General features: G+C 38.9%; 2 protein-coding genes across 2 annotated transcripts in view; both read left to right on the top strand.

The window, feature by feature from the left end:
* Positions 1 to 964: 964 nt before the first annotated feature.
* cysltr1 (cysteinyl leukotriene receptor 1) lies at positions 965 to 5,782 on the top strand. The gene is made up of 2 exons (XM_062999711.1): positions 965 to 1,064; positions 4,566 to 5,782. Exon 2 carries the CDS (start codon positions 4,566 to 4,568, stop codon positions 5,583 to 5,585), a length of 1,020 nt encoding a protein of 339 aa, XP_062855781.1. The 5' UTR covers positions 965 to 1,064; the 3' UTR covers positions 5,586 to 5,782.
* A 4,704-nt stretch (positions 5,783 to 10,486) lies between these two features.
* LOC134319297 (fibronectin type-III domain-containing protein 3A-like) overlaps positions 10,487 to 24,778 on the top strand; it is a 32,045-nt gene continuing 17,753 nt past the window's right edge. The window contains exons 1-2 of the mRNA XM_063000386.1: positions 10,487 to 10,644; positions 17,832 to 17,961. Coding sequence (XP_062856456.1) covers positions 17,863 to 17,961 — 99 coding nt within the window. The 5' untranslated portion in view covers positions 10,487 to 10,644; positions 17,832 to 17,862. The remainder of the gene's footprint in view (positions 10,645 to 17,831; positions 17,962 to 24,778) is intronic.

The raw sequence follows: 24,778 nt of genomic DNA, 5'->3' as shown, positions 1-24,778 counted from the left end.
GTACTGAAAGTATGATAAACCCTGTATTAACTATCAAAATATACAGTGGGCGGCAATCAATCAATTCGTTGATTGGGGGCCTGATTACCTGGGTTATTTCAGTATAAATATTCAGTATAAAAATATTCAGCCCTTAGACTCAGACCAGATTAAAGCTGTTTGTGAAGGTGAATATATTGCTTGTTCATCCAGTGCATGATTTGATCTAAAATGTAGTAAATTCGGAAATTGTGAGGAAAGTTTTAGACTGAATCAGAGAAGCAAGACCTTTTATATCTAAACATGCTTTATTAACTGGTAACCCATGATAAACTTTTATTGTAGGTCAGGACGGCAAGGTGGCTCGGTGGGTAGCACTGACGCCTCACAGCAAGAAGGTCCTGGGTTCGTTCCCCGGGTGAGCCGGTCCAAGTCCTTTCTGTGTGGAGTTTGTATGTTCTTCCTGTGTCTGTGTGGGTTTCCTCCGGGAGTTCCGGTTTCCTCCCACAGTCCAAAGACGTGCAAGTGAGGTGAATTGGAGATACAAAATTGTCCATGACTGTGTTTGACATTAAACATGAACTGATGAATCTTGTGTAACCAGTAACTACCTGTACGGTCATGAATGTAACCAAAGTGTGTAAAACATGACGTTAAAATCCTAATAAATTAAATATTGTAGGTCGTATTCTTCACTTGTATTACTTACGCAAGAGGAACGCAACACTTCAATAGCTATTTTACCTCCATTGTGCCATCCATCATCAACCATGTGCTAATAAGTGTTTGCATACTTTAGGACATGCAGATGCAAATGCAGATGTGCAGATGTTTAATCGTTCTGCTGGTCTGATAGAGGGAAGCACGTGGTGTTTGTGATGTATTACGATGACACGCGTTTCATGTTGGGCTGCAGGCGGTGCTTTAATCCGATCTGTTCGGACCCGGAGCTCATTTACTAACTCAGACTAACTGAAGAAGATTTTCTGACCGCGCATTCGGACCGGACGAACCACTAAACAGAAACGGTCAGCTGTGGTCATCACTGCGCATGCACATGCAGGTGAAGAATCTACACTTCAGAGGTTCGTCTCTTTTGATCTTTGCATGAAGTCTTTGATGTTTTTGAATGATGTGTTTTGCAGATTTGCACTGTACAGACAGATGTAAATGTTTGGATGGTTAGAATGAAGTAAAACTGAAGTAAAACTCCGACAAACGTGTTCTTGTGTGTAAAGAACGAAATGAAAACGGACTAAACCTTCATCAGATCCAGCAAACGCACAACTTCCACACAACAGTGTGTTTAGGTTGAATAGATTAGAACCAACAATACATAAAATAAACTTATTTATATTGTCGCAAATAGTAATTCAGGTTGTTCACGTCGTCTTTACATCATATGCACTTGTAAAGAGAAGTCGCAGTTATGCGGGTTGAAGCAAACATAACCAACACATTTTGGTGTTTGGTGTTTCGACTTTGGTTCCATTCCTGACAGGGCAAGTAGTTACAGGTTACCCATGATTTATCAGTTCAAATTATATGTCAAACACAGTCACATCCAATTTTGTATCTCCAGCTCACCTGATTTACAAATATTTGGGCTGTGAGAGGAATTTATTTATTTATTTATTTATTTATTAGGATTTTAACGTCATGTTTTACACTCTTCGGTTACATTCATGACATAAACGGTAGTTACTCGTTACACAAGATTCATCAGTTCACAAGTTTAATATTAAACACAGTCATGGACAATTTAGTATCTGTATTTACCTCACATGCACGTCTTTGTACTGTGGGAGGAAACCGGAGCTCCCAGAGGAAACCCACACGGACACGGGGAGAACATGCAAACTTCACACAGAAAGGACCCAGACTGCCCCACCTGGGATCCCAAACCAGTACCTTCTTGTTGTGAGATGACAGTGCTACCCACCAAGCCACTGTAGCACCCTAACCAATGGATTCTGTGCTTTGGTTACAAACTTTGTACTCATTTTGTCAGTTTGGCTTGTAGTATACTTGTAGTATTGTTTATTATAGGCCATGAAACGATGCTTGTACAAAGAAATGAGACTATTATTATGCTATTTATTCAAAACTAGGAACAAGCTTAAGTAGCCAATGATGTTATGCTATGTGGAAGAAAACCAGTGTAGCAAAAAAGCCACATGGACATAGAAGGAACTTATAAAACTAAAAGTGTCTAAGGGTGACTAAAGTACAGCTTCGAATCATGGTGCAGTGTGGTGCCGCTACCTGCTCTACCTGCTGTGCTCTGATAGACCTTTTATTTTCAAATTTTACTTATTTAAATGATTTTTAATGAAATGTAAGTGTAAATTTAAATATTTTATGCTAGTGTTGGGTGGCTCCGCCTCACAGCAAGAAGGTCCTGGGTTTTCTGCGTGGGTTTCCTCACACAGTCCAAAGATGTGTAAGTGCAGTGAATTGGAGATACAAAATTGTCCATGACTGTGTTTGACATTGAACTTAAACTGAATCTTAAAATGAAGCTTGTGTAATCAGTAACTACCTGTCCTGTCATGAATGTAACCAAACTCTAATACATGACTTTAAAATATTCATTTCATTTTGTGCACTACATTTTGTGTCCAACATGTAAACAGTATAGAAAATGTTCAGTAATGTGTACTAGTCTGGATTAAACAGCACTAATTGGTCATTCGTCACATTCACACATGCTGCATTTACATGGATGTTCTTGGCATCCATCAAAAATGCAATTATTCCTGAAAAAATTCAATTACTCCTGACATGAGAACATTGTGTTGACAGATCATTCGCATCTAAGCAAAATTACATGTCATTCTTTAAAAAGATTTTACTGTATTTAAACTTTGACAGAATGCTCAGATCTCAGTCTCAATGTAATCATGCATCAGCCAGCCAGAGACAAATATTCAGTAATTCCCATCAGTGATGAATGTAATGGAAAAACAAGCTCTCATCCAAAAACACTTGAAGCAGCAGCTAACATCTGTTTTCTCATCAACGCATCAAACTACCAGAATCAGGTCAGAGATGGGGACACGAGTCTGCTACTTGAGTCCGAGTCACACGTAAGTCACACACAGCGACTTCAGACTCGACTCTCTAATAACGCTTCGGCCGTCTTAACCCGCAACACACGCAATGGGTAAATGTTCCAGCTTCCTGCAAAGTGATGAAGCGTCGTTCCCTACTTAAAATGGTGGAATTCCCTACGTAGTGCACTTCACAGTAACAGATAATGTGAATGAAACGCTCCTACAAAATTGGTGCTGATGATTTTAAGAACCGCTTTCTGTAAGCAGTATTATGGATTTATTGCTGTTTTTGGGATTTTGGCCGCTGTGCCGTGATTTGCAATGAAAACAAAATGTCAGTTTAAGCTTTTAACTGGTACCTAGGAAAGTAATGGCATGAAGTAAAGCGGCAAAATACAGTCGCTAATCTGTTGTTGTTTTTTTATCTAAACTACATATTATTTGTTTATTTCTACGCTACACTTGCAATATATGTTCTTTGTATATTATATTGACTCGTGACTTGACTCAGACTCTAGCCTAAAGACTCGTGACTTGACTCGAACTCTAGCCTAAAGACTCGTGACTTGACTCGGACTCTAGCCTAAAGACTCGTGACTCGGACTCGTATTTTGTGACTTGTGAACATCTCTGGTTCAGGTAGCAGATTAGTTGTGACATAGCTTTTTAACTGTTGCTAACTTGTAACCAGGGAATACATTTTATGTTTACATGCTTTGTAAATGTAAGTTAATGCCCTAAAATTCATTTGGGGGATCGTATTAGGTCTTACATACGTATTAGGTTTGCAAAGGTGTTTTTTTTTTTAACTGGGAGTTTGTTGTTTGTCTGTTTCACCTGTCAGAGTCATAGTTAGCAGGCTAAGGTAATAGTTATGCAAACAAAGACAAACATAAGAAACATTTACACAGCATAATCAGTTTTATTCAGACGCCTGACTGTATTATCTATGTATGCCCTGCCCATTTTAAGTTTAATATAGTGGAGCAGATCAGTTGTCCTTCTGGTCAGATGCAAATTTACGAGTGAAAGTTCATCAGTTTTGTACATTTTGTGAAATTCAGCTTAATGGTTGATCTATACCTGAATGTGAATGGTCAAGTATATTGCATAGAGAGACAAATCTCTATTCAAAGACACCGTTCTATCATTGGACGTTATTCTGAAATAGTATTTTCATGAGTTTTTCATGAGGGTCCTTAACCCTGTCTGCTCCAGGGGCGCCGTACAATGGCTGACCCTGCGCTCAGACCCCAACTTCCGAACAAGCTGGGATATGCAAAGAAAGAATTTCGTTGTACTGTATAAAATCCTGTATAAATCTGTATTAAATACTGTACATGTGACAAATGAAGGCATTCTATTCTATTCCTACTTTACAGACAGTGTTACCTGACCTGAAGCTCTAGGCCCACTGTGATGTTGACCAGAACAGAGCCAGTACTAAACATAAGTGAATTAATGTGCAATCCAAAACAAGAGGCTGAATAACTCAAATACATTCTCATTATGTTTTTTTTTTTCTTTAAGATGGCGCAGCTAAACAACACCGAGTGCAACACAACCATCGATGACTTCCGTAACCAGGTCTACTCCACCTCCTATTCCATCATCACCATTTTTGGCCTGGCGGGTAATGGCTTTGCGCTCTTCGTACTCATCCGGACCTTCCGCCAGTCCTCTGCCTTTCACATCTACATGCTGAACCTATCAGTGGCGGACCTGCTGTGCGTGTGCACGCTGCCTCTGCGGGTTCTTTACTACGTCAACAAGGGCGAGTGGATTTATGGTGACTTCCTGTGTCGGATCAGCTCATACGCACTGTATGTTAACCTCTATTGCAGCATCTACTTTATGATGGCCATGAGCTTCACACGCTTTTTGGCCATTGTCTTCCCTGTCCAGAACCTTCAGCTTGGCACAGAACGCCGGGCACGTATTGTATGTGCTGGCATTTGGGTCTTTATCTGCACAGCCTGCTCACCGTTCCTGGTGCGTGGTGAGCACAAAGACCTTAGAACTAACAAGACCAAGTGCTTTGAGCCACCGGAGGATGTTAAAGGCCAGACCAAGCTAGTGGTGCTCAACTATTTGTCGCTGGTGGTGGGCTTCATAGTGCCCTTTCTGGTCATCTTGTTGTGCTATGCCGGCATTGTTCGGGCACTCTTGCGCAATGCCAACACAGTGAAAAAGCAGCGCAACACACGCACAAAGGCCATCCGCATGATCGTAGTAGTCATGCTGGCGTTCCTGATCAGTTTCCTGCCATACCATGTTCAGCGTACCATCCACCTGCACAAACAGAACGGATCATCATGCAAAGAGAGGATCTATCTACAAAAGTCAGTGGTGATCACACTCTGCCTGGCAGCTGCTAACTCCTGCTTTGACCCAATGCTCTACTTCTTCTCCGGAGAGAATTTCCGTCACCGGTTGTCCACCTTCCGCAAGGCATCGGTTAGCTCCTTCAGCTATAGGCGCAATCGCACTTTATCTCCAAGCATTCAGAGGAACCCGTTGAAGTCAGTTAGTGCAGATAAACCCGAGTAGAAAATAATGATGATGATGATGATGAGGATGCACCAAACTGATAAGTGAAGAGACAGTTGCATCTGGGTACTCAGGCTGAACATGTAGGATGAGTGGTGCAATTAGGTGAGCTCAGTGTTACGATCAAGAAAGTCAAACTGTGGGTGGTCATCTTGGTGCCTGCTTGCATAAAGATACGGAAAATGGTAGGAAAATGTATGTAGGATTGTTTAGATTCTATAAGTGTACACAAGATTCTTCATACTGCTGCTTTAAATTTGTAATTCATTATTATTGGCAGGTTGTGATTTCTGTGTGATGGTTAGGGGTGTAAATTCTTGTCACCCGTAGTTAGGATCAAGATTTATACACATGCACATATACACACACCTGTAAGGGACGTGTTAATCATGGCAGTCATAAATTTGAGTTCACAAGGAATGGAGGAACACATCGGGCATAGCATGGTCCTCCGTAGGGCTCTTTGTGAGAATCCACTGCTGGCTGGTGTAAAGAAGCGGCCAGTGACTCAACACGCATCAGAAATGGGTAGTCATTAGGCCTCCTCGGATAATGTGGGTGTGGTGCAAGCAGCAAAATAATTGTAATATGGAAAACTAAATTCAGGGAAGGGGGCACTACCATGCTCAACAGTAGGTACAGTGTTGTTGGGTTCAAATGACTCATCTTTTGTCCTCCAAACACACGTTTGATCATTATAGCTAAATAACCCTTTATCTTTGTTCTAATCATTTTTATCTAAACTTTTTTTCTGAAGTTTTCATTGACTATGTGATCAGTATCAAACTTCAGACAAGCTTTGAGGTTCTGGCTTTTAAATGGGGGCTCTGTACAAATGTCTTCCAGTCATTTAATCAGAGGTAAAGAATAGATGTGGAAATAATTAAAAATCACAGTACTGCCTTTATATAGCCTACTTGTTTTTTTACTTTAGTGTAAATTGCCAGTAAGATATATGAAGAAAATTGCCACTGGAACTGCATGCACACTGAACACACAACAGGCAAATTGAAACCACACAGAGATGTACTACGTGCTGGTCAGGGATTAAGATGGTCTTCTCCTCCTCGGCCTTTGTCCCATTCGGCTGCGGGGTCGGCTCTCGGCGGATCACGATCCGCCTCGATTTGGCACAGTTTTTACGCCGGATGCCCAGGGATTCAGATGGCCTGGTTGTCTAAAATGCAAATTGTATGTTTTATTGTTGTAAAATGTAAAACAATTCTTGTAATAATTTTAAATGAATTATAATCAAATCCAAACATAATGTACAGACATCAGTAGCAGAAAATGAAGTTTAGCAAAAAACTCAATGATGTCACGTTTTCATGTAGCACTTATGATTAATGTAGGCAGCTGGTCACTTTGGTGCCTCAGTTTATAAGCAATTTTAAATCCACTTGTATAAATTATTTGTTGTTGTTCTTTTTTATACTGATTAATTTGATCAGATTTTACCAAGTGGCGACTGTATTATTCTATGTTGTTTCTGTGGGTTTACAGACCAAATATTGCTGTTGTATATTATAAATTGTATGGTAAATATAATATGGAAATACATTTATATGATGTGGTATTAAATAAAAATATTAAATGAGTTTACAGTGTCCTGCTACGCTGAGATTTTTCCTCTGAACTGTTGTATTTTGGCGACGTTTACTGGCAGATCTTTGTAACTGCGTGTAAGATATAAGGAAACCTACGATTTTTAAGAATTTTGAGTACCAATTACTATCAGGTGTCTAAAAACATACATAGTTTATTAAAATATAAGCTTTAGTTTCAGAAAGTTTTATTCATGTCCCCACATTCATGTCCCTGGGCACAAAGTGAGGTCCATTAAGACGTGGGAGCCAGAACTTCCTAATCAACTTCAGTATCTGACCTTACAAATGTTCCTTTGACTGAATGGGCACAAATTCCAACAGAGAATATAATTTTGTGATAAGTCCTCACTAAAGAGTAGCCACAAATGTATTAATGTCCATTTTTAACTAAATGTCCAAGTTTATAGTCAAATATCCATATACATCCTGAGGTCCTGATGAGGAGAGTGGATTTGGATTGGATTTGAGTTTTACACGGTAAATGTGTCTGATTTTGACATATACAGGTTCAGCTCTGAAAACCTGGCTTTGATTATCACGTGTGGGGGGGTTAGAATATCATTCCAGTATCTTTAAGTATTGGTTATCTTTAAGCTGTAATAATGAGATTCCAGACAGACCAACTACCACTATGACCAGGATGCATCAGTTACTGAAACTGAATGAATAAACAGTAGCACAATGACACACAGCAAGAGGGTCCTGAGGACCTGGGTTTGAGTCTTGCCTCTGGTCATGTCTGTAAGAATTCGAAATGTTTTTGCAAATAATTTTGCAAGGTTAATGAATGTATGAGCACAGTTTTGCATGTTCTCTTTGTATCTGTATGGTTGTCCTCTAGGTACATAGGTCCTCTAGTAACTAAGGACGGCCCTGTGCAGGGCTTACATTGCACCTACCAAACACTATTCTGACCAGGCCAAAGAGGTTGGTGAATGTCAGTAGTGCTACCAGCTTGCCAGGGCACTGAACATACACAGTTGGCTGTATCTGAGAGAGGGAAGGTTGGATGGGGTTAGTCCTTATTAAGGTTGGTAAAAAAAATGATAAATAAAAGAATGAATTACCATAAACCATTCACATGAACACAGGACACAAACTCGAGAGGTACATCAGTCCTTTGCTAGCCCACAAACGCTAGCTGGGTTACTTAAGGACCTGTATCGTTTTAGTATCCATATTGGTTAATATTGAGCTTAATATTAGTATTGCAATGAATTTTCTATTTGCTGCAAAAGAAAACATCTTCTTGTGTACATCAATTGTTTAATGTTTCAGTGTTTTTTTTTATTATAATTCCAGTGTTAATTTATTAAAAACATAGAAAGTCTGCACTAAATTTGCAGCAAACCCTTATGCAAAGCTCTTCTACTTTAAAACCTTGTTTTTATTATTCCAGGTTGAATTGTCTAGTATTGTTGTTCTTATTTTTTTTTTTAAAGCTGAAGGAAATGGTGAACAACAATTACAAAAGTATTGTAAACAAACTATCACATTTCTGAAAGAAAAAAGCCTGAAGAAAACACGGGTCATGGTTGGGTTGCTATTATTCCTCCTGTTACTCACATGTAGAATAAATAAAAGAAAGAAAAGGGACAAAAAACGTGCAATGATGACAATATAAGTATGCTTTTACTTTGGACACCAAATTCGGTGACCCAAGACGTCCTGAAACAAATAAACCAGACGTCAGTACATTGTATTAGTTCTCACCAGTAGGTGGCGACCAAGTGCTATCATCTAGTTCATCAGTCTTTTAACGTTCTAACGTCTTCATATAGTGATTGATGATTTAGCTACACGTTAAATATTACAAATATTTTATAAAGATATCATATAAATGTATAAATCACAACTTTACTTGTTTTTTTTAATTATATGTAAGCTCCCTCATGTAAAGATTACTTTGAAATTTTAAGAGTTTTATTGTCATGTGCACAGAAAAACCAGCAGTTACACTGTACAATGAAATTCTTACTTTGTACGTCCTCCAAACGTCAATAAGTATTATACATAAAACAAAATTAAACTAACAGAATAAAAACTTAGTATAAAAACTTTTTAAATATAAACTTAAACTATAAGAACTTATGTACAATGAGTAAAAAGAGAAATAAAAGTAAACTGAGGTAGTAAAAAGAGGCACATAGTAGCAGTTGTTTAAGGTGCAGAAAAATTGTGCAATTTAAGAATATAGCAGCATTAAGTTATTTTAAGTTATTTTTAAGTTGTTTACATTGTATTAAGGTGCAAATATGCATAGCAGCAGTCATTGGATATACAGTTCCATTTTAATGTTCATGAGGTAGGTTGTGTGTGATAGTCCATGTTGTCCATGTAGGTTGTGTGTGTGATAGTCCATTTTATTATTTGCTCACATTCTCACACATTTTCTGTTCTATAATTTTAAACAATAATTAATCCCACACCTCAGTTTACATGTGAAAGAAAAAACTACAGGTGTTTACTTGGCAAAATCATTTTACTATTATTTAATTATTTTTGTTTTGTTGTATGTTAAGCTTTGTCAGAGTGGTATCTTAATTCTTCATAGCTTTAATCACTGACAGAAAAATACTTTAATGAAAATGTACTTAATTTAAGGGCTGTAGCCTAGTGGTTACGATACAGGGCTAGTAATCTGACGATCACTGGTTTAAGCCCCACCACTGAAAGATTGCTGCCAGTTGGAGCCTAGTGGTTAAGGTACTGGACTAGTAAGCAGAAAGTTGGTTCAAACCCACCACTGCCAGGTTGCTACTGTTGGGCCCTTGAGCAAGGCCCTTAACCCTCAATTGCTGAGACTGTTTACTGTAATGTAAGTCGCTTTGGATAAAGGCAACAAAAATGTAGTTGTTTCACCTCTGTAATTTGTTGTATTGTAGCCTAGTGGTTAAGTTACTAGTCTACTAATCAGAAGGTTGCCGGTTCGAGCCTTACCACTGCCAGGTTGCCACTACTGGGCCCTTAAGCAAGGCCCTTAACCCTCAGTTGCTTATATTGTATACTGTCACGACTGTAAATCGCTTTGGATAAAAGCATTTGCTAAATTTCTACACAATTGCTTTAAAAATGTAATAAATTGACACAGATTTTTATTTGCTTATTTGATGCAATAATGGCGTTGAATTGTATTATTTCTGTACATGTATTTACACATTTAAGGCAGTTTCTGTTTAAATTAGACCCGGTTTTTCCTCTGTTCAAACCTCCCTCCTGATTCTCCCACCACCCCGTCCTGTGGAATGTGGTTTGCACTGCACATGCGCCTGAAGTCTGATGGCGCTGTGGAAGCGTTTGCGTTCATATGTTCCTCGTTCTGCGCGCTGGAGGTTCTGGCCATGAACCTAAACTGCACCCGGGCTGAATGAGGAGGGTAACAGGGTGGATTAAGTCTGATTTTGTGTTCTTTACTGCGTCGCTCATGTCTTCTCTGTGTGGCCTTTATTACGGTAGGTAGACAAAATGATTTCATCCTATTACATCATAGCTCATCCATCACTCGTGTCTCTGTGTATCCGCGTATTAGCGGCTCCGCGTCATTGCGCATTTTACATTTTGGTTTAATCCACAGTAACACTAATGATCCAGCCTCCGCCCTGTGTGCTACAAACTAGCGTTTTTACCCTTAAAATTGCCTCCAACTTCCGCTTAGAGTCAAGACACTTACGAATAAAATCTGTAATCTTGGTATAATTGATCATCTTGAGTCATTCTCTCTGGCGACACAATATTAGGTAAGTTTATCAAATACGCACCTAAAATAATGACTTAAAATTACCACAAATTTGGGTGTTTTACGGCCTAAACGAGTTTATAAAGAGTAAAATGGGCATCACTGGTGTGCAGAATAGAACCGGGTACGTGGCACAGCTGTATTTATTTATGCACCACTCACACTCCTTATCACTGACGTCGGGTAGAACAAGTTCCTGCTGCTTTATTCTTTTGCTTTACTTTAAACCAAGGAAGGATTACAGTCAACACAAGTTCTAGCCTTTATATCTACTAACACAACCAGGGTCAAAAACTTATGCACATTTTCTAAAATGAGTCTGCAAATATGAGAACAGATGGAGGTTGGAGGGTGGAAAATGTCCCTGACAACACTGTTTGTATTTTATACAGTTATTACCAGTATAACAGCCTGTAAAACACCTAAGTGCAAAACTGTAATGTCACTGCAAAAGTCTGCTTTGATTTAACATGAAGTTCTGCATTGTATCATAACGTATCCCTCTGGATCAGCATCCAATGAGAACATTTGGAAGTTTTAAATAACTGATTTGGCTGTGTGTTATATAATTAAAATAAATTACAACATTGATAGAATAAAGCCAGACAACACATGACCAATAAGTGTCTGTACAGAGTGTGTTTACATAATAATATGATAATAATAATCATGAAAGAACAGTGGATAATGGCAATAATCTGATTTTCAGGTTAAAATGCACATGATCTGACTATCAGAATCGTTTACATGTTTTAATAAGTTTTTTACATGATTGACTCAGTATGTAGATTTCTCAGAATATCTGTTTAAGAGCAGCAAAGTTGTCAAAGTTGAAAAATGTAGGATTTGTAAGTTTTGCTCCCTCAAACCTGAATAATAAAAAAAGATCACTTATTTAATGATGTTATCTTTATAAACTCTAGTTGCTATGGTTTGGCATTAACAGTTTTATTATGCTATGATCAGGTTGCTTAATTATTTTTACATTCATGTTCATCTAATAAGTAATAAGATAAAAGATCTGACTGTTGTATTTTATGAGGAACAATAATCCCACATTTGCTATAAATACCACTGGCTTTGGGTACAGTGATGCGTAGTGATGTAGCAGGGTCTGTCACCAAGTCAGGAAATTCCACTGCATTGATATAGAACACAAACTGCCCTTGTTGAATTTTATACAACTACAAGTTACTAACAGTGACATATTGGCATGGTAGTATAAAATATATATCTATAAAATATATAGCATCCTGTCAATTTTATTAGAGATCATGTGACCTTTAAGAACTTTTATTAGCACATCTAATTTTTCCTTGGTCTTGTAAAATAAACTTTACAAAAGTTTACAAAAGATAAACAAAGCTAACATTTAGCAGTAGATTTTTTACTAAGTAGTGCAAAACATACAGTCGACAAATTGAAGAAAATACAAGTGGAACATATCTATGCTTGATGGAACTAAGCAATTACCAACAGACTTTGCTCTGTAGAAGGTACAAAAATGCTGAGTAGGATCACTTTATTTTAAGTTTGATTATTATTACCACAATATACCAACTTTTCTGGAAATTTGTTATAATGTAATGGATCATTTTATTCAGGTCTCTTCAGGGCCAGTGATAGCTCAGTGGTTAAGGTACTGGACTAGTAAACAGAAGGTTGCCGGTTCAAGCCCCGCCACCACCAAGTTGCCACTGTTGGGTCCCTGAGCAAGGCCTCATTGTGTAAGTCGCTTTGGATAAAAGCGTCTGCTAAATGCTGAAAATGTAAATGTCTCTTCTATAATGACAGTGGCTCCATCCACATGGTAAAGGCTCACTGAGATGTTTGATGAGGATAAAAATGGTGCCATGAGTTCCCTGATCTCATATGTTAGATGTTGGTGTTTTCATGTTTGGGACAGTTCCTTAGAAAGCAAAAGGAATTCTTCTTCTTTGTAGTGACTTGTATTGGCCAAGCATATTACTATATGGCCAAAGGTACTATGTGGACACCTAACCATAAGGTTGCTATGCATTCAATCCCCAAACCATGGCATTAATAGGACATTGGATACTACCACCACCCCCACCCCCCTTCAACTAAAGACAATGCCAGTCAAAAGAGAATTTGTGGGTTCAGGTGCTGATATGGGATGAGAAAGTCTGGTTTTCAATCATCACATCAGTGTTCAGTAGGGATAGGGATAAAGTCAGGATTCTGCGCTGATGAAGTTCTTCTTGATGAAGTACATACATGCTGTAACAGAAAGTAACATTTGCCAGACTGTTCCACAAATGTGGAAGCATGTAATTTGTTATTTTTTTAATTATTTAATTGATTTATACAGTGGATGTGGCTACGACACTAAACCTTGTAATTATGAGGCGTGTCCTTGTATACTTTTGGCAATATAGTGTACTTTATGTTGGTTTAAGCTTTATTTGCCTTCTGTCTATATATTAACACATACACAATGATCATGTGCAAAAATGAGGCATGGTTGCAGCAAGAAATATTTTATACACATACAGGGTTATGCAAAAGTCTGGAAACCCCTGGTCCAAGTCCATGTTTTGGTAAAGTAAGTGAATGCAATCACTAGGTAAAGCGATTTTCTAGATATATTGCACATATGCTGTTTATTTACAGAATTAAACACGTGGCATTTCACAAACATTTTAATAAAACTGAATTCATTTTAACTAATGATTAAAACTGTTATGTTTAAAGATAATAAAACTGAACACAGACTAATTTCTTTCTAATTATTAAAACCACTGATAGAAAAGTGTGTATGGTTCGTGTGTCTGTGTTTGATGGTTTTAACTCAGACCTGAAGTGACAGCCGGGAGTGGTTGCAGGAAGCTGAACAACATCATTTCATTATCTTTTTATGATGAGGGTTTGGTGTCCTTACTCCACATCCTGGATTACACCTTTATAATGCTGACCTCATGCTGGATGCCCTTCGGGTATTCTAGAACTCCCAACTCATTCATATCCTCGTTCTTATCCTCATTCTTATCCGCTGCCCTCATTCTTTCCTGTGAGTTTCTTTGCAGCAGCCACACAGTCACATTACTCAGAAGTGAAGGATGAGTGTATAAGCAGGGCTGATAGGAAGATATATAAAATGTAAAGTTACCAGCAGTTAAGAATTAGAGCCGTGCTATCTGACCCAACAGTGGCAGCCTGGCAATGCCAGAACTTGGATGGTTTTTAATCAGTAGTTCTGTACCACTGCCATTACAGACATAGACCTAGAACCTAAAACACAACTAGAGGTGGCAAAGATTTACATTTGTGGCATTTAGCTGAAGTGTCTTTCAGTTTTGGCTGACTACAATCTGAGCAATTGAAGGTTAAGGGCCTTTCTTAGGAGCCCAACACTGACACCATGGTGGTAGTAAGGCTTAAGCTGGCAATCTTCTGATTACTAGTGCAGAACCATAACCACTGAGCTATCACTGCCTGCAAAGTGAAGTGAAGTGAATTTGCTCTTGTACTGATTTGTACTGAAACTACACTACACCAGTTCACTAAATGACCAAAAGTATCTGGACGACTGACTATGAGCGTGTTGGACATCCAATTCCAAAACCATGGACATTAAAATTGCCTCCAGCCACCACCAAACCTCTTTAAGGCTATAACAGTCTCCACTCTTTTGAAGATTTCACAAGATTTTAGAGTGTGTATCTGTTCTGCCAAATGAGTGTTTATGAGGTCAGGCTCTGATGTTAAATGAAAAGACTGGCACCACTACTGTAACCAGTTTATTACTGAGTATGACTTATATTGGAAAATGAATGAATAAATAAATACTGCTAATTATTGCCTGCTTGAAACTGGTGTTTTCATAAATAAATATAATCTACTTTCCAAAACAAAAAGAACAGAGACAGTTTTATATATGACTATAAGAAATAAAGAAATCAAGAAGTGAGTGTTGTGTCATGTTAGCTGCCGTTTGATTCAAGATTTAGTGCATGTTGAGTATGTGTGTTTGTGCACGTCAGTAAATATGCCAGCTGCATATTCTCTGTAGATGTATAGCCTATCCAATCTATAGCATATCCAAAAAAGAAAATATGCACTTGTCTTTGGTGTTGCATTGTTTTAAGTGATTCCACAATTTGACCTAACGTGTGAGTAAGCAAATCATTTCCATTGTTAGTATTGTCTGCTAAAGAGGAATCAAGATTGCATTTATATTGTAATATGAACTGAGTTTACGTCAGCACACGTATACAAGTGATTTAAAGCAGGGGTAAAGCAGGGTGCTTTATTTTGCAGCAGCTGTTAAACGCAGGCGAATGGGAGGAACCAGCGGACGCCAATGTCAAAGAGTCATTGTGTGAGACTGGGGCCGTTGACGAAGGGGCGCCTGGCACTGCCAGAGCTCTTCACTCACAATCCCCCCACAATCCCACAACAGGCTTTCAGGACTTTTGGTTCTTTATTTAAAAAAAAAATAATACTTAAAGAAACATATGAACACTGCTGATTTTTTTATATTTAATATGGTTTAAAACAGTGGTTCCTTAAGCAAGTACCACCGTATAGACACTTATACACGGTATAAAAGTGGTCGTTATTGAAAGCAATGATCTTAAAATTGTGTAATTGTTGTACAGGGTGTGTGAAGTCTACACTGAGACGCAGAGACGTTTTATTACATTTGGTAGACACTTTTATTCAAAGCAGCCTAGCAATTAAGACAGCCTGCAATCCAAGCAGCTGAGGTTTAAGAAGTCTTGCTCAAAGGCTCACAGCAACGACTTGTCAGTGTTGGGCTTTGATCCTTTCACCTTCTGATCATATTCCAGTACTTTAACCACCAAGCCATCACTGCCAATGAAAACATTTTCATACCTGTAGTGGTGTTTCTTTCATGTGTAACTTCTCAGACGTGTAATCATATACTCGTTACTGCAGCGGCTGTAGCTATGAATGTGTTTACACTCACTCACTGTTTTTGTTTTATTTTATTTGGATTAAAATATTTAATTTATATCATTTATTTGCCTCCTACAGTTAGTAAATGGTTTATATCTACTCAAAAACTTGTCCTTTGTGCTGTAAAAGGACTGTTATATGCACAACTAAACAAAATAAGACAGGATACAATTCAACTGAGACTGTCAATGCTGGAACTTAGCCACCTCTTCCTTTTAATTTTAATTTAGCAACCATTTTTATATTTATATATACTGTGACAGTATATTGTCTAAGTAATTGAGGGTTAAGGGCCTTGCTTAGGGGCCTAACAGTGACAACCTGGCAGTGATGGGGCTTGAACCAGCGACTTTTCGATTACTAGTCCAGTACAAATCTCACTTTGCATTAGGATATTATTTAAGCTAAATAAGCTGCCTTGTAAAACGATCAAGGGTGATATCGGTGTTGGATAACTTTGGTTGTGTAACATCATGCTTTGTAACAAAAAGGCCTTAACCAAGGCAATCAGAAAGGGGGCACTTACTTTTGCTTACTGTGTTCCATTGGTTGTTAATTTGTCCAGCTGTTTTCTTTACCTTAGACTCAGAATGTGATCCCTACGGAGAAGGGTGTGTGGTCCAAGCCCTCGACTCCGTGAGAGTTCAGGTTGTTTGGTGCCATGGAACCGAGCCGGTGTTTCTGTCACATCACACGTGTTTCTGTGTTTCCTGTTTACTGCGCTACGGCTTTATTGACTCCAGATGGGAAATGCAGCATGAAGTTCAGAACAGCAGAAAGAAAACGAGATTCAGACCACATCAGTGCAGCCCGTCGACACACACTTTCTACCCGTTTCTACAGAAAATAGCTTCAGATTTTGCAGGAGATTGTAGCTAGGTCTAAATATGTTTTAACATAAAAGGAAACGTCTCCCAGAGTTTCCACATATTGATTAAGATATTTGATTTATATCTTATGTTGATTACATATCTTATTTTTAATTTTTAAGATTTAATTTTTCTGTTTGATGATCGGTCAGCTTCAGTCTGTCGCAGGTTATTGGTATTAAAATGCACATGGCAACTTGCTCGCTAGCAACTAAGTTATTGTTAGGGATGTAATGATGCACCACAAGACAGTTAAAAATCGGTGCACATGTGCCACGATTCAAATCGGTAATTAATTTAAGATGAATCGATATTCACTTTAAACAGCAGAGGGCACTGGCACTATTCACCTTGCCTGGTTGACGTCACTACAGGATGGCCAGTTTCAAAATTTTCCATCCAAATTTATTTATAATAATACATTTTATTTATATAGCGCTTTTCAAGATACTCAAAGACGCTTATTTATGTGAGGATACTTTATTTATTTATATTATTTATTTATTATTCATTTATTTATACATATATTTATATATATATATATATATATAATGTTGGATTTGTTTTAAAATTTCATTTCAGTTTTTTTTTACACAGTAAGCATTATTTGACATTATTTACACAATAAGCAGTATCGTGAATCATATCGCATTGTGGGTAGAGTGTATCATTACATTCCTAGTTATTGTTACAACACCGCCAAAATCAGACACTTTGGATAACAATGCTAGCAAATAATAAACGTGTTTCTGGAAAATAAAGGGCCATATAAGTAACAGTTAAAAATCAAATCATTGGAATGTGTGTGGGTGTGGGTGTGTGTAGGTGAGTAACTGACCTTTGGGAAGGTTTGAGTAATCTGTGTTTGTTGGCTAAAGTTTTTGGAATGAGGCAGAAGTAGGTATCATGGTACTGAACAGTGGTTCTAGATCCTCTGTTAAGAAAGTATTGATTAAACACATCAGGGTGGGGCTCTGTGGTACGTAGGACAGTTCCACTGGGGAACTGGATGTGACTAAATTTGTAGGAATATAATGATTTAATTTTTTTTGTAGGTTGTGTATTCATTTTCTTTATTCTTTCTACACAGGCCTTGGTGTCAATGAACACGCTCCTCAGCTATGATGACAGATCAGCACCTCCCAATTTTAGAGGCAGCGCCCATGTTGGCTGACGTGCCCTTCCACCCGCACATGCTCAGTGGAGACGCCATGCAGCAGGTGAGTGACCAGGACTCCAAAATTATGTGAACACCTGCAAGGAGAGAGCTGGCTTAGTTTTGAAGTGAAAATCCAGGCATCCCATAAGGGTTTAATAGGTTATGGTCAGGGCTTTGTGCTGGCCAGTGGAGTTCCTCCACATCAACTCATCAAACTACTTTTTTTTACTTTGTGTAGTAGTATTAGATCAGAAAGGAGCTTCATCAAACTGGTGCCACATTGCTGGAGGCATGTCATTTATTTTTATAACTGATTTTATACACCTTTTAGAAATGGATTAAGAAAACGCATGAGCTTTTCTTCCTTAGCAGCCTCAGAGACCAAAGTAATGTAAAGCTTGTTTGGCTGTGGAGAGTTTAATCTCTCTTCAAGCAGCTGTTGATTCACGGAGCAAATCAATTTTGGTGGTTTTTGGGTTACGTTTGTCTATAGTATAAATCACTCCTTCCTTTGACACTGAAACACAAGTGGCTGGACTGAGCATGTGCAGCTGTCTGAGTGTTGACTTACCATTGTTATTTTGCTTTTTCCATTGTTTTGATGCAGCAGTGGGTTGCTGTGGGCTGTGTGCTGAATCCCAAATGGTTTGTTACTGTCTACTACTGTGCACTACATAGTGTATAACAGTAAACATCTATCTATACTCTATCCACTGCACTACAGAGGTTATAAGAAGTTATTTGTGTTTTGTCATGTTTTCTAAGGTTGTTAGTGAACAAGTTTTCATGCATTAGTTCCATCACAGTCCATGAATATTTATCCTGGGGGAACATTCAGGGTGGAATCTACAGATGTGGATGATGTGTGGTATAGCGTGCTACAGTATGGATCTGGAATTGTGTGCATGTGTGTACTGTGTGCAAGTGTGTGTGCGTACTGTGTGTGGGTGTGTATATGCTTGTAAATGTGTGGGTGTGTATATGCTTGTGAGTGTGTGTGTGTGTGTGTAAATGTTGGTTTGTGTGTGTGTAAGTGTTGGTTTGTGTGTGTGTGTATAAGTGTTGGTTTGTGTGTGAGTGTGTGTGTATAAGTATTGGTTTGTATGTGTGTATGTGTGTGTGTATAGGTGTTGCTTTGTTTGTGTGTGTGTGTGTGTGTATAAGTATTGGTTTGTATGTGTGTATGGGTGTGTGTATTTATAGGTGTTGCTTTGTGTGTGTGTATAAGTATTGGTTTGTATGTGTGTATGGGTGTGTGTGTGTATAGGTGTTGCTTTGTTTGTGTGTGTGTGTGTATAAGTGTTGGTTTGTGTATGTGTGTATAAGTGTTGGTTTGTGTATGTGTGTGTATAAGTGTTAGTGTGTGTGGGTGTGTATATGCTTGTGAGTGTGTGTGTATAAGTGTTGGTTTGTGTGTGGGGGGGTGTATATGCTTGTGAGTGTGTGTGAGAGTGTGTGTATAAGTGTTGGTTTGTGTATGTGTGTGTATAGGTGTTGGTTTGTGTATGTGTGTGTATAAGTGTTAGTGTATGTGGGTGTGTATATGCTTGTGAGTGTGTGTATATAAGTGTTGGTTTGTGTGTGTGGGGGTGTATATGCTTGTGAGTGTGTGTGAGAGTGTGTGTGTATAAGTGTTGGTTTGTGTGTGTATAAGTGTTGGTTTGTGTGTATAAGTGTTGGTATGTTTGTGTGTGTGTGAGTGTGTGTGTGCATAGTGTGTGTGGGGGGTGTGTGTGTGTGTGTGTGTGTGTGTGTGTGTGGTTTGTGTGGTGTGTGTAGTGTGTACATTCCCCACCATCATGCTCTGCCAGCACCATTTCCAGGAAGAGGAGGCGAATAGAGGGGAGGAGGGGTATGGGGGGACTGGAAGTGTACACATCCGGAACTCTGTCCTGATAGTCTCCGCTGATGGGAGGGTGCTGGACTTTGCGAGTGTGTCTGTGTGTGTGTGTGTGTGTGTGTTCTCAACCTTCTTACACATTGAAATATGAAGCACTTGTGGGTTTTTCATATTGTAGAAAGCAGAGAAGCAGATTTTCCACTCCTTTCACTCCTTTTTGTTTTTAGAGATTACTGATCACTGATTGGCCTGTCACGATTACAATATTATCTGATGATTGTCATATCTAATAGTTTTGTATTAAAGTATTACATTATACACTTATTGCCACTTTAATATGAACAGCTGTAAGCCTGCTCATTCATGCCATTATTCGATGAACCAGTCATGTGACATTGGCATAGTGTAGAAAATCATACAGGCATGGTCCAAAAGCTTTATTCATGATCAAACATCAGAATGGAGATAAAATGTGACCCCAGTGATGGTTGTGGTACCAGATGAGCTGCTGTTCTGAAGTTTCTATAAACAGAGCTTTTGTTCATGTCATGCTTTGTGCACAGGGGTACATTAATGCTGGAACAGTAAAGGGCCTTCCCTAAACTGTTGCTGCAAAATTGGAAGGATATAGTTTACTTTATAACAAATTTATTACAGCTGTTAGCAATTGTTATGACTGAAAACACATGAATTAAATTGAGCTTTTGTTCACGACTTTATAAAGCACAGGGACACATTAATGCTGGAACAGTAAAGGGCCTTCCCTAAAGCGTTGCTGCAAAGTTGAAAGGATATAGTTTCTCTTATATAACTGATTAATTACAGCTGTTAGCAATTGTGACTGAAAACACATAAATGTGTGCTTTTGTTCATGTCTTTATTAGGGATGTAACGATACACTCTACTCATGATGCGATGTGATTCGCGATACTGGGTTCACGATGCGATATTTTTCCTGATTTTTTAAACAAAATGAAATTGAAGACAAATTATGACATTATGATTTCCTTTTATTATTTCTCTTTGAAAAAATAAAATAAAATACCTTATTTTCGCTTATATTTTATTTATCTAAATAATGAATGTCCTTTTATTTCTGAGGTACAAACTATGCAAAACAATGCTGCACATTTCCCTTTTTGTGTAAAAAAAAAACCAAATAAAATAAATCCCACATTAAATTAATAAATGAATAATACAAATAAAGACAGTATCCTAACATAAATAAATTTGGCTGGAAAATTTCGAACCTGGTAACCCTGTAGTGACGTCAACCAGGCAAGGTGAATATCGCCAGCGCCCTCTGCTGTTTAAGGTGAATATCGATTCATTATACATGTAAACCGATTTGAATCATTACACATGTGAATCGATTTTTAACTGTCTTGTGGTGCATCGTTACATCCCTAGTCTTTATAGAGTCTGCTTTGTGCACAGGGGTACATTAATGCTGAAACAGTAAATGTCCTTCCCTAAACTGTTGCTGCAAAGTTGGAAGGATATAGTTTCCTTTATAACTAATCTATTACAGCTACACACATAAAATAAAACAAGCTTTTGTTCATGTCTTTATAGAGCACAGGGGTACATTAATGCTGGAACAGGAAAGGGCCTTCCCTAAACTGTTGCTGCAAAGTTAGAAAGTTGGAACACAGAAATATAAAGATTTAAAGGACTGTCCCAATACTTTTGTCCATATAGTGCATTTTTATATAAACGTGCTGTAAAAATGTGAGTAACCTGTAACTCTGATTATTCCCAGGTTGGTTCCATGTGAAAACGGTTCGTGTACAAAGCAGCATGGGGGGGGGAAGAAAAACACGTTTGCTTAATTCTTTCACTCATTCATTCATTCAGTCATTCATGTCTCTCCCCCTTGAAACAGAAAGCCACATTCCAGACCTTTTTCCCACCATTTGGCCCCCAGATCAAAGCCTGCTGCTGCTCAAAAGCCACACAAAGAGCAGGACGAGGGCATGGGGCGGGGCGTGCCGGGACGGGCAGGGACGGGGCCTTTTAGCAAGTTTATCACCTTGAGAGCGACAGGTCACCGCATCCATCCGTCCCACCACAGAGTCTGTCAGTCCTGTCCTGCTATAGGAAGCAGATCACTATCACATCTCGTCTTTATTTAGCTGCTAGACTGTCGGATGTTTTCCAACACGCACTCCAACTGACCCCTCGTCATAAACAAAAGGCTCGACTTTAAACTAAAGCTTCACGTGAGCAAAACATCCACAGGGTTTCTGATTTACGTAATAAATGAGTAACTTTTACAGGAGTAGAAGTTTGGTAAAGGCCATGAGAGACGCACGATTTATTCCTCCTAATTAAAGGCTGTGACTCAATCCGGCAGCGACTGAACTTCCCAACACTCCCACACACTGCTTACCAGAAATGATTCCTGTTTTTTGATCGTGTGCCATCCAGGCTGGTGCTGGGCACTTCGGAGTCTTGTGTAGGAATTAGTGTGTTTGTAAGTGTTGACATTTTTTAAAGAAGTTTAGAAAGTCATAGTGAATTTGTTTTTTTCTTTGTTATTATTATAATTATGTAGTAATGTTTCAGCTACTCTGTAATTATATGCGTCTAACCTTGTGGAAACAGTTTGGGGAGAGCCCAAACTTTTTCTGTTTAAACTTGATTGTGCCTCTGTGTACCTGCACGGTGCCGTCATCAAAGGCCACACCGAGAACAAGACTAGGGCAGAGGGCGGGACAGGACGGGACATGACGGGACGGGAGGAGGAGAGACAGGGTAGTTTAGCAACCTTATCTCTGTGAGAGCGTCACTCAGATTAGCCTGGAAACTGATCACCTTTGAGATGAATTGCATCCTTTGGGGATGTGAGCCAGGTTTTCCTTAGCCAACATTAGTGCCTGACTGTAGATGATTTATTTTACTATATACACTGATCAGCCATAACATTAAAACCACCTCCTTGTTTCTACACTCACTGTCCATTTTATCAGCTCCACTTACCATATAGAAGCACTTTGTAGTTCTACAATTACTGACTGTAGTCCATCTGTTTCTCTGCATACTTTGTTAGCCCCCTTCATGCTGTTCTTCAATGGCCAGGACTCTCCCAGGACCCCCACAGAGCAGGTATTATTTAGGTGGTGGATCATTCTCAGCTCTGCAGTGGCACTGACATGGTGGTGGTGTGTTAGTGTGTGTTGTGCTGGTATGAGTGGATCAGACACAGCAGCGCTGCTGGAGTTAAAATACCGTGTCCACTCACTGTCCACTCTATTAGACACTCCTACCTTGTAGATGTAAAGTCAGAGACGATTGCTCATCTATTGCTGCTGTTTGAGTTAATCATCTTCTAGACCTTCATCAGTGGTCACAGGACGCTGCCCACGGGGCGCAGTTGGCTGGATATTTTTGGTTGGTGGACGATTCTCAGGCTGCAGGGACAGTGAGGTGTTTAAAAACTCCAGCAGCGCTGCTGTGTCTGATCCACTCATACCAGCACAACACACACTAACACACCACCACTAGGGATGTCCCGATCCGATCTCACAGATCGGGATCGGGGCCGATCAAGGCATTTTTAACTGATCGGAAATCGGCTTTACTAATGCCGATCATAACCCGATCTTTTGTTTTACGTCAGCATGTCCGCTGTGTGGAAATACTTTAAATTGGAAAGTGAAACGAGTCCAACAGCGGTGTAATGTCTGTAATGCGAGCGTTTCACGAGGCGGTAGGAGCAGAGCTGCGTTCATTACTGTAGAATTTTACTGTTTATATGGTGTGTGAGTCGAGGATCACTCCGGTTTACAAAACAATAACTTTTAATCCGAGTATGTAAACTTCAGGACCATAACATACAGCTTTTACGAGTTTATGTGTTACAAGACTGAACGACATCTCAGTATCAAGCTCTCTGATTGGCTTAGTTATGTAACCGAGCGTCGTAGTGATGCACTCGCTTAATAAAGAAATAAAATACACGGTATATTCACAAATTGTCGGGAGCAAAACACTTTATTAACTTATTCTGTTCCGAATAGCGGACAGCCAGAGCCGAGCACGCTATCCCATGCACTATGGAAGCCCCAAAGGGTCAAAACACACTCACTTTGCGTAGACCTGTCCATCAAACCATTGTCACAATACAAGCACTTTAAGAACACCTTAATAACAAAAGAGTGACTTTCCATTTTATTTTGGTATTCAGGTTTTACTGTAATGCTGTTAAGTAACTTATTAGTTTTTTTATATTCAAGTTAAGCTGCTACACCACTTGTGAGTGGAGATTTTTGTTCATTTTTAGTGTATCACTGCATTAAACAGAATTATGTTCTTTGAATATAGAGTTCAAAGTGAAACTGTAATTATCTCACTTCATTTTTACTACAATGCTGCACTAGGTTTGTTTACTTTTATTTTGTAAAAGAACATTAAGCAATAGCTTGGATGCAGGCAATTTTCTTCCTACAGCACTGCAGAGCTATTCAGTTGTTAAACATGTACATTGGATTAATTTGAATAACTGTAATGTACTTCAAGTGTGTAAACAGTGTTATCTAGTTCTTATCTAGACAATATCTAGAAAATACAAGTATCGGTTTGAGAATCGGTATCGGATCGGGATCAAAATTAAAGATCGGGATCGGGAACAAAAAAACTTGATCGGGACATCCCTAACCACCACCATGTCAGTGTCACTGCAGTGCTGAGAATGATCCACAACCCAGATAATACCTGCTCTGTGGTGGTCCTGGGAGAGCCCTGACCATTGAAGAACAGCATAAAAGCAGGCTAACAAAGCATGCAGAGAAACAGATGGACTACAGTCAGTAACTGTAGAACTACAAAGTGCTTTCTGGAAGGCCTTCCAGAATAATGGAGGCTATTATAGGTGCAGGGGGATTGGAATGCCACATAAATACCCATGGTTATAAATTGGGATGTCCAACAAACACACGGTTAGGTGTCCACAAAGTGTTCATCTGTGATTGATTGCAAACCTGATCTGGTACATTCGGTACTAGAACTGGATGCTTTTGTTCTGGACGTTGGCTGA

Source organism: Trichomycterus rosablanca, chromosome 8, assembly GCF_030014385.1.
Source record: "Trichomycterus rosablanca isolate fTriRos1 chromosome 8, fTriRos1.hap1, whole genome shotgun sequence".
Classification (NCBI taxonomy): domain Eukaryota; kingdom Metazoa; phylum Chordata; class Actinopteri; order Siluriformes; family Trichomycteridae; genus Trichomycterus; species Trichomycterus rosablanca.
Note: the sequence above shows the minus strand (reverse complement) of the source record. Positions and strands in the feature narration are given on the sequence as shown.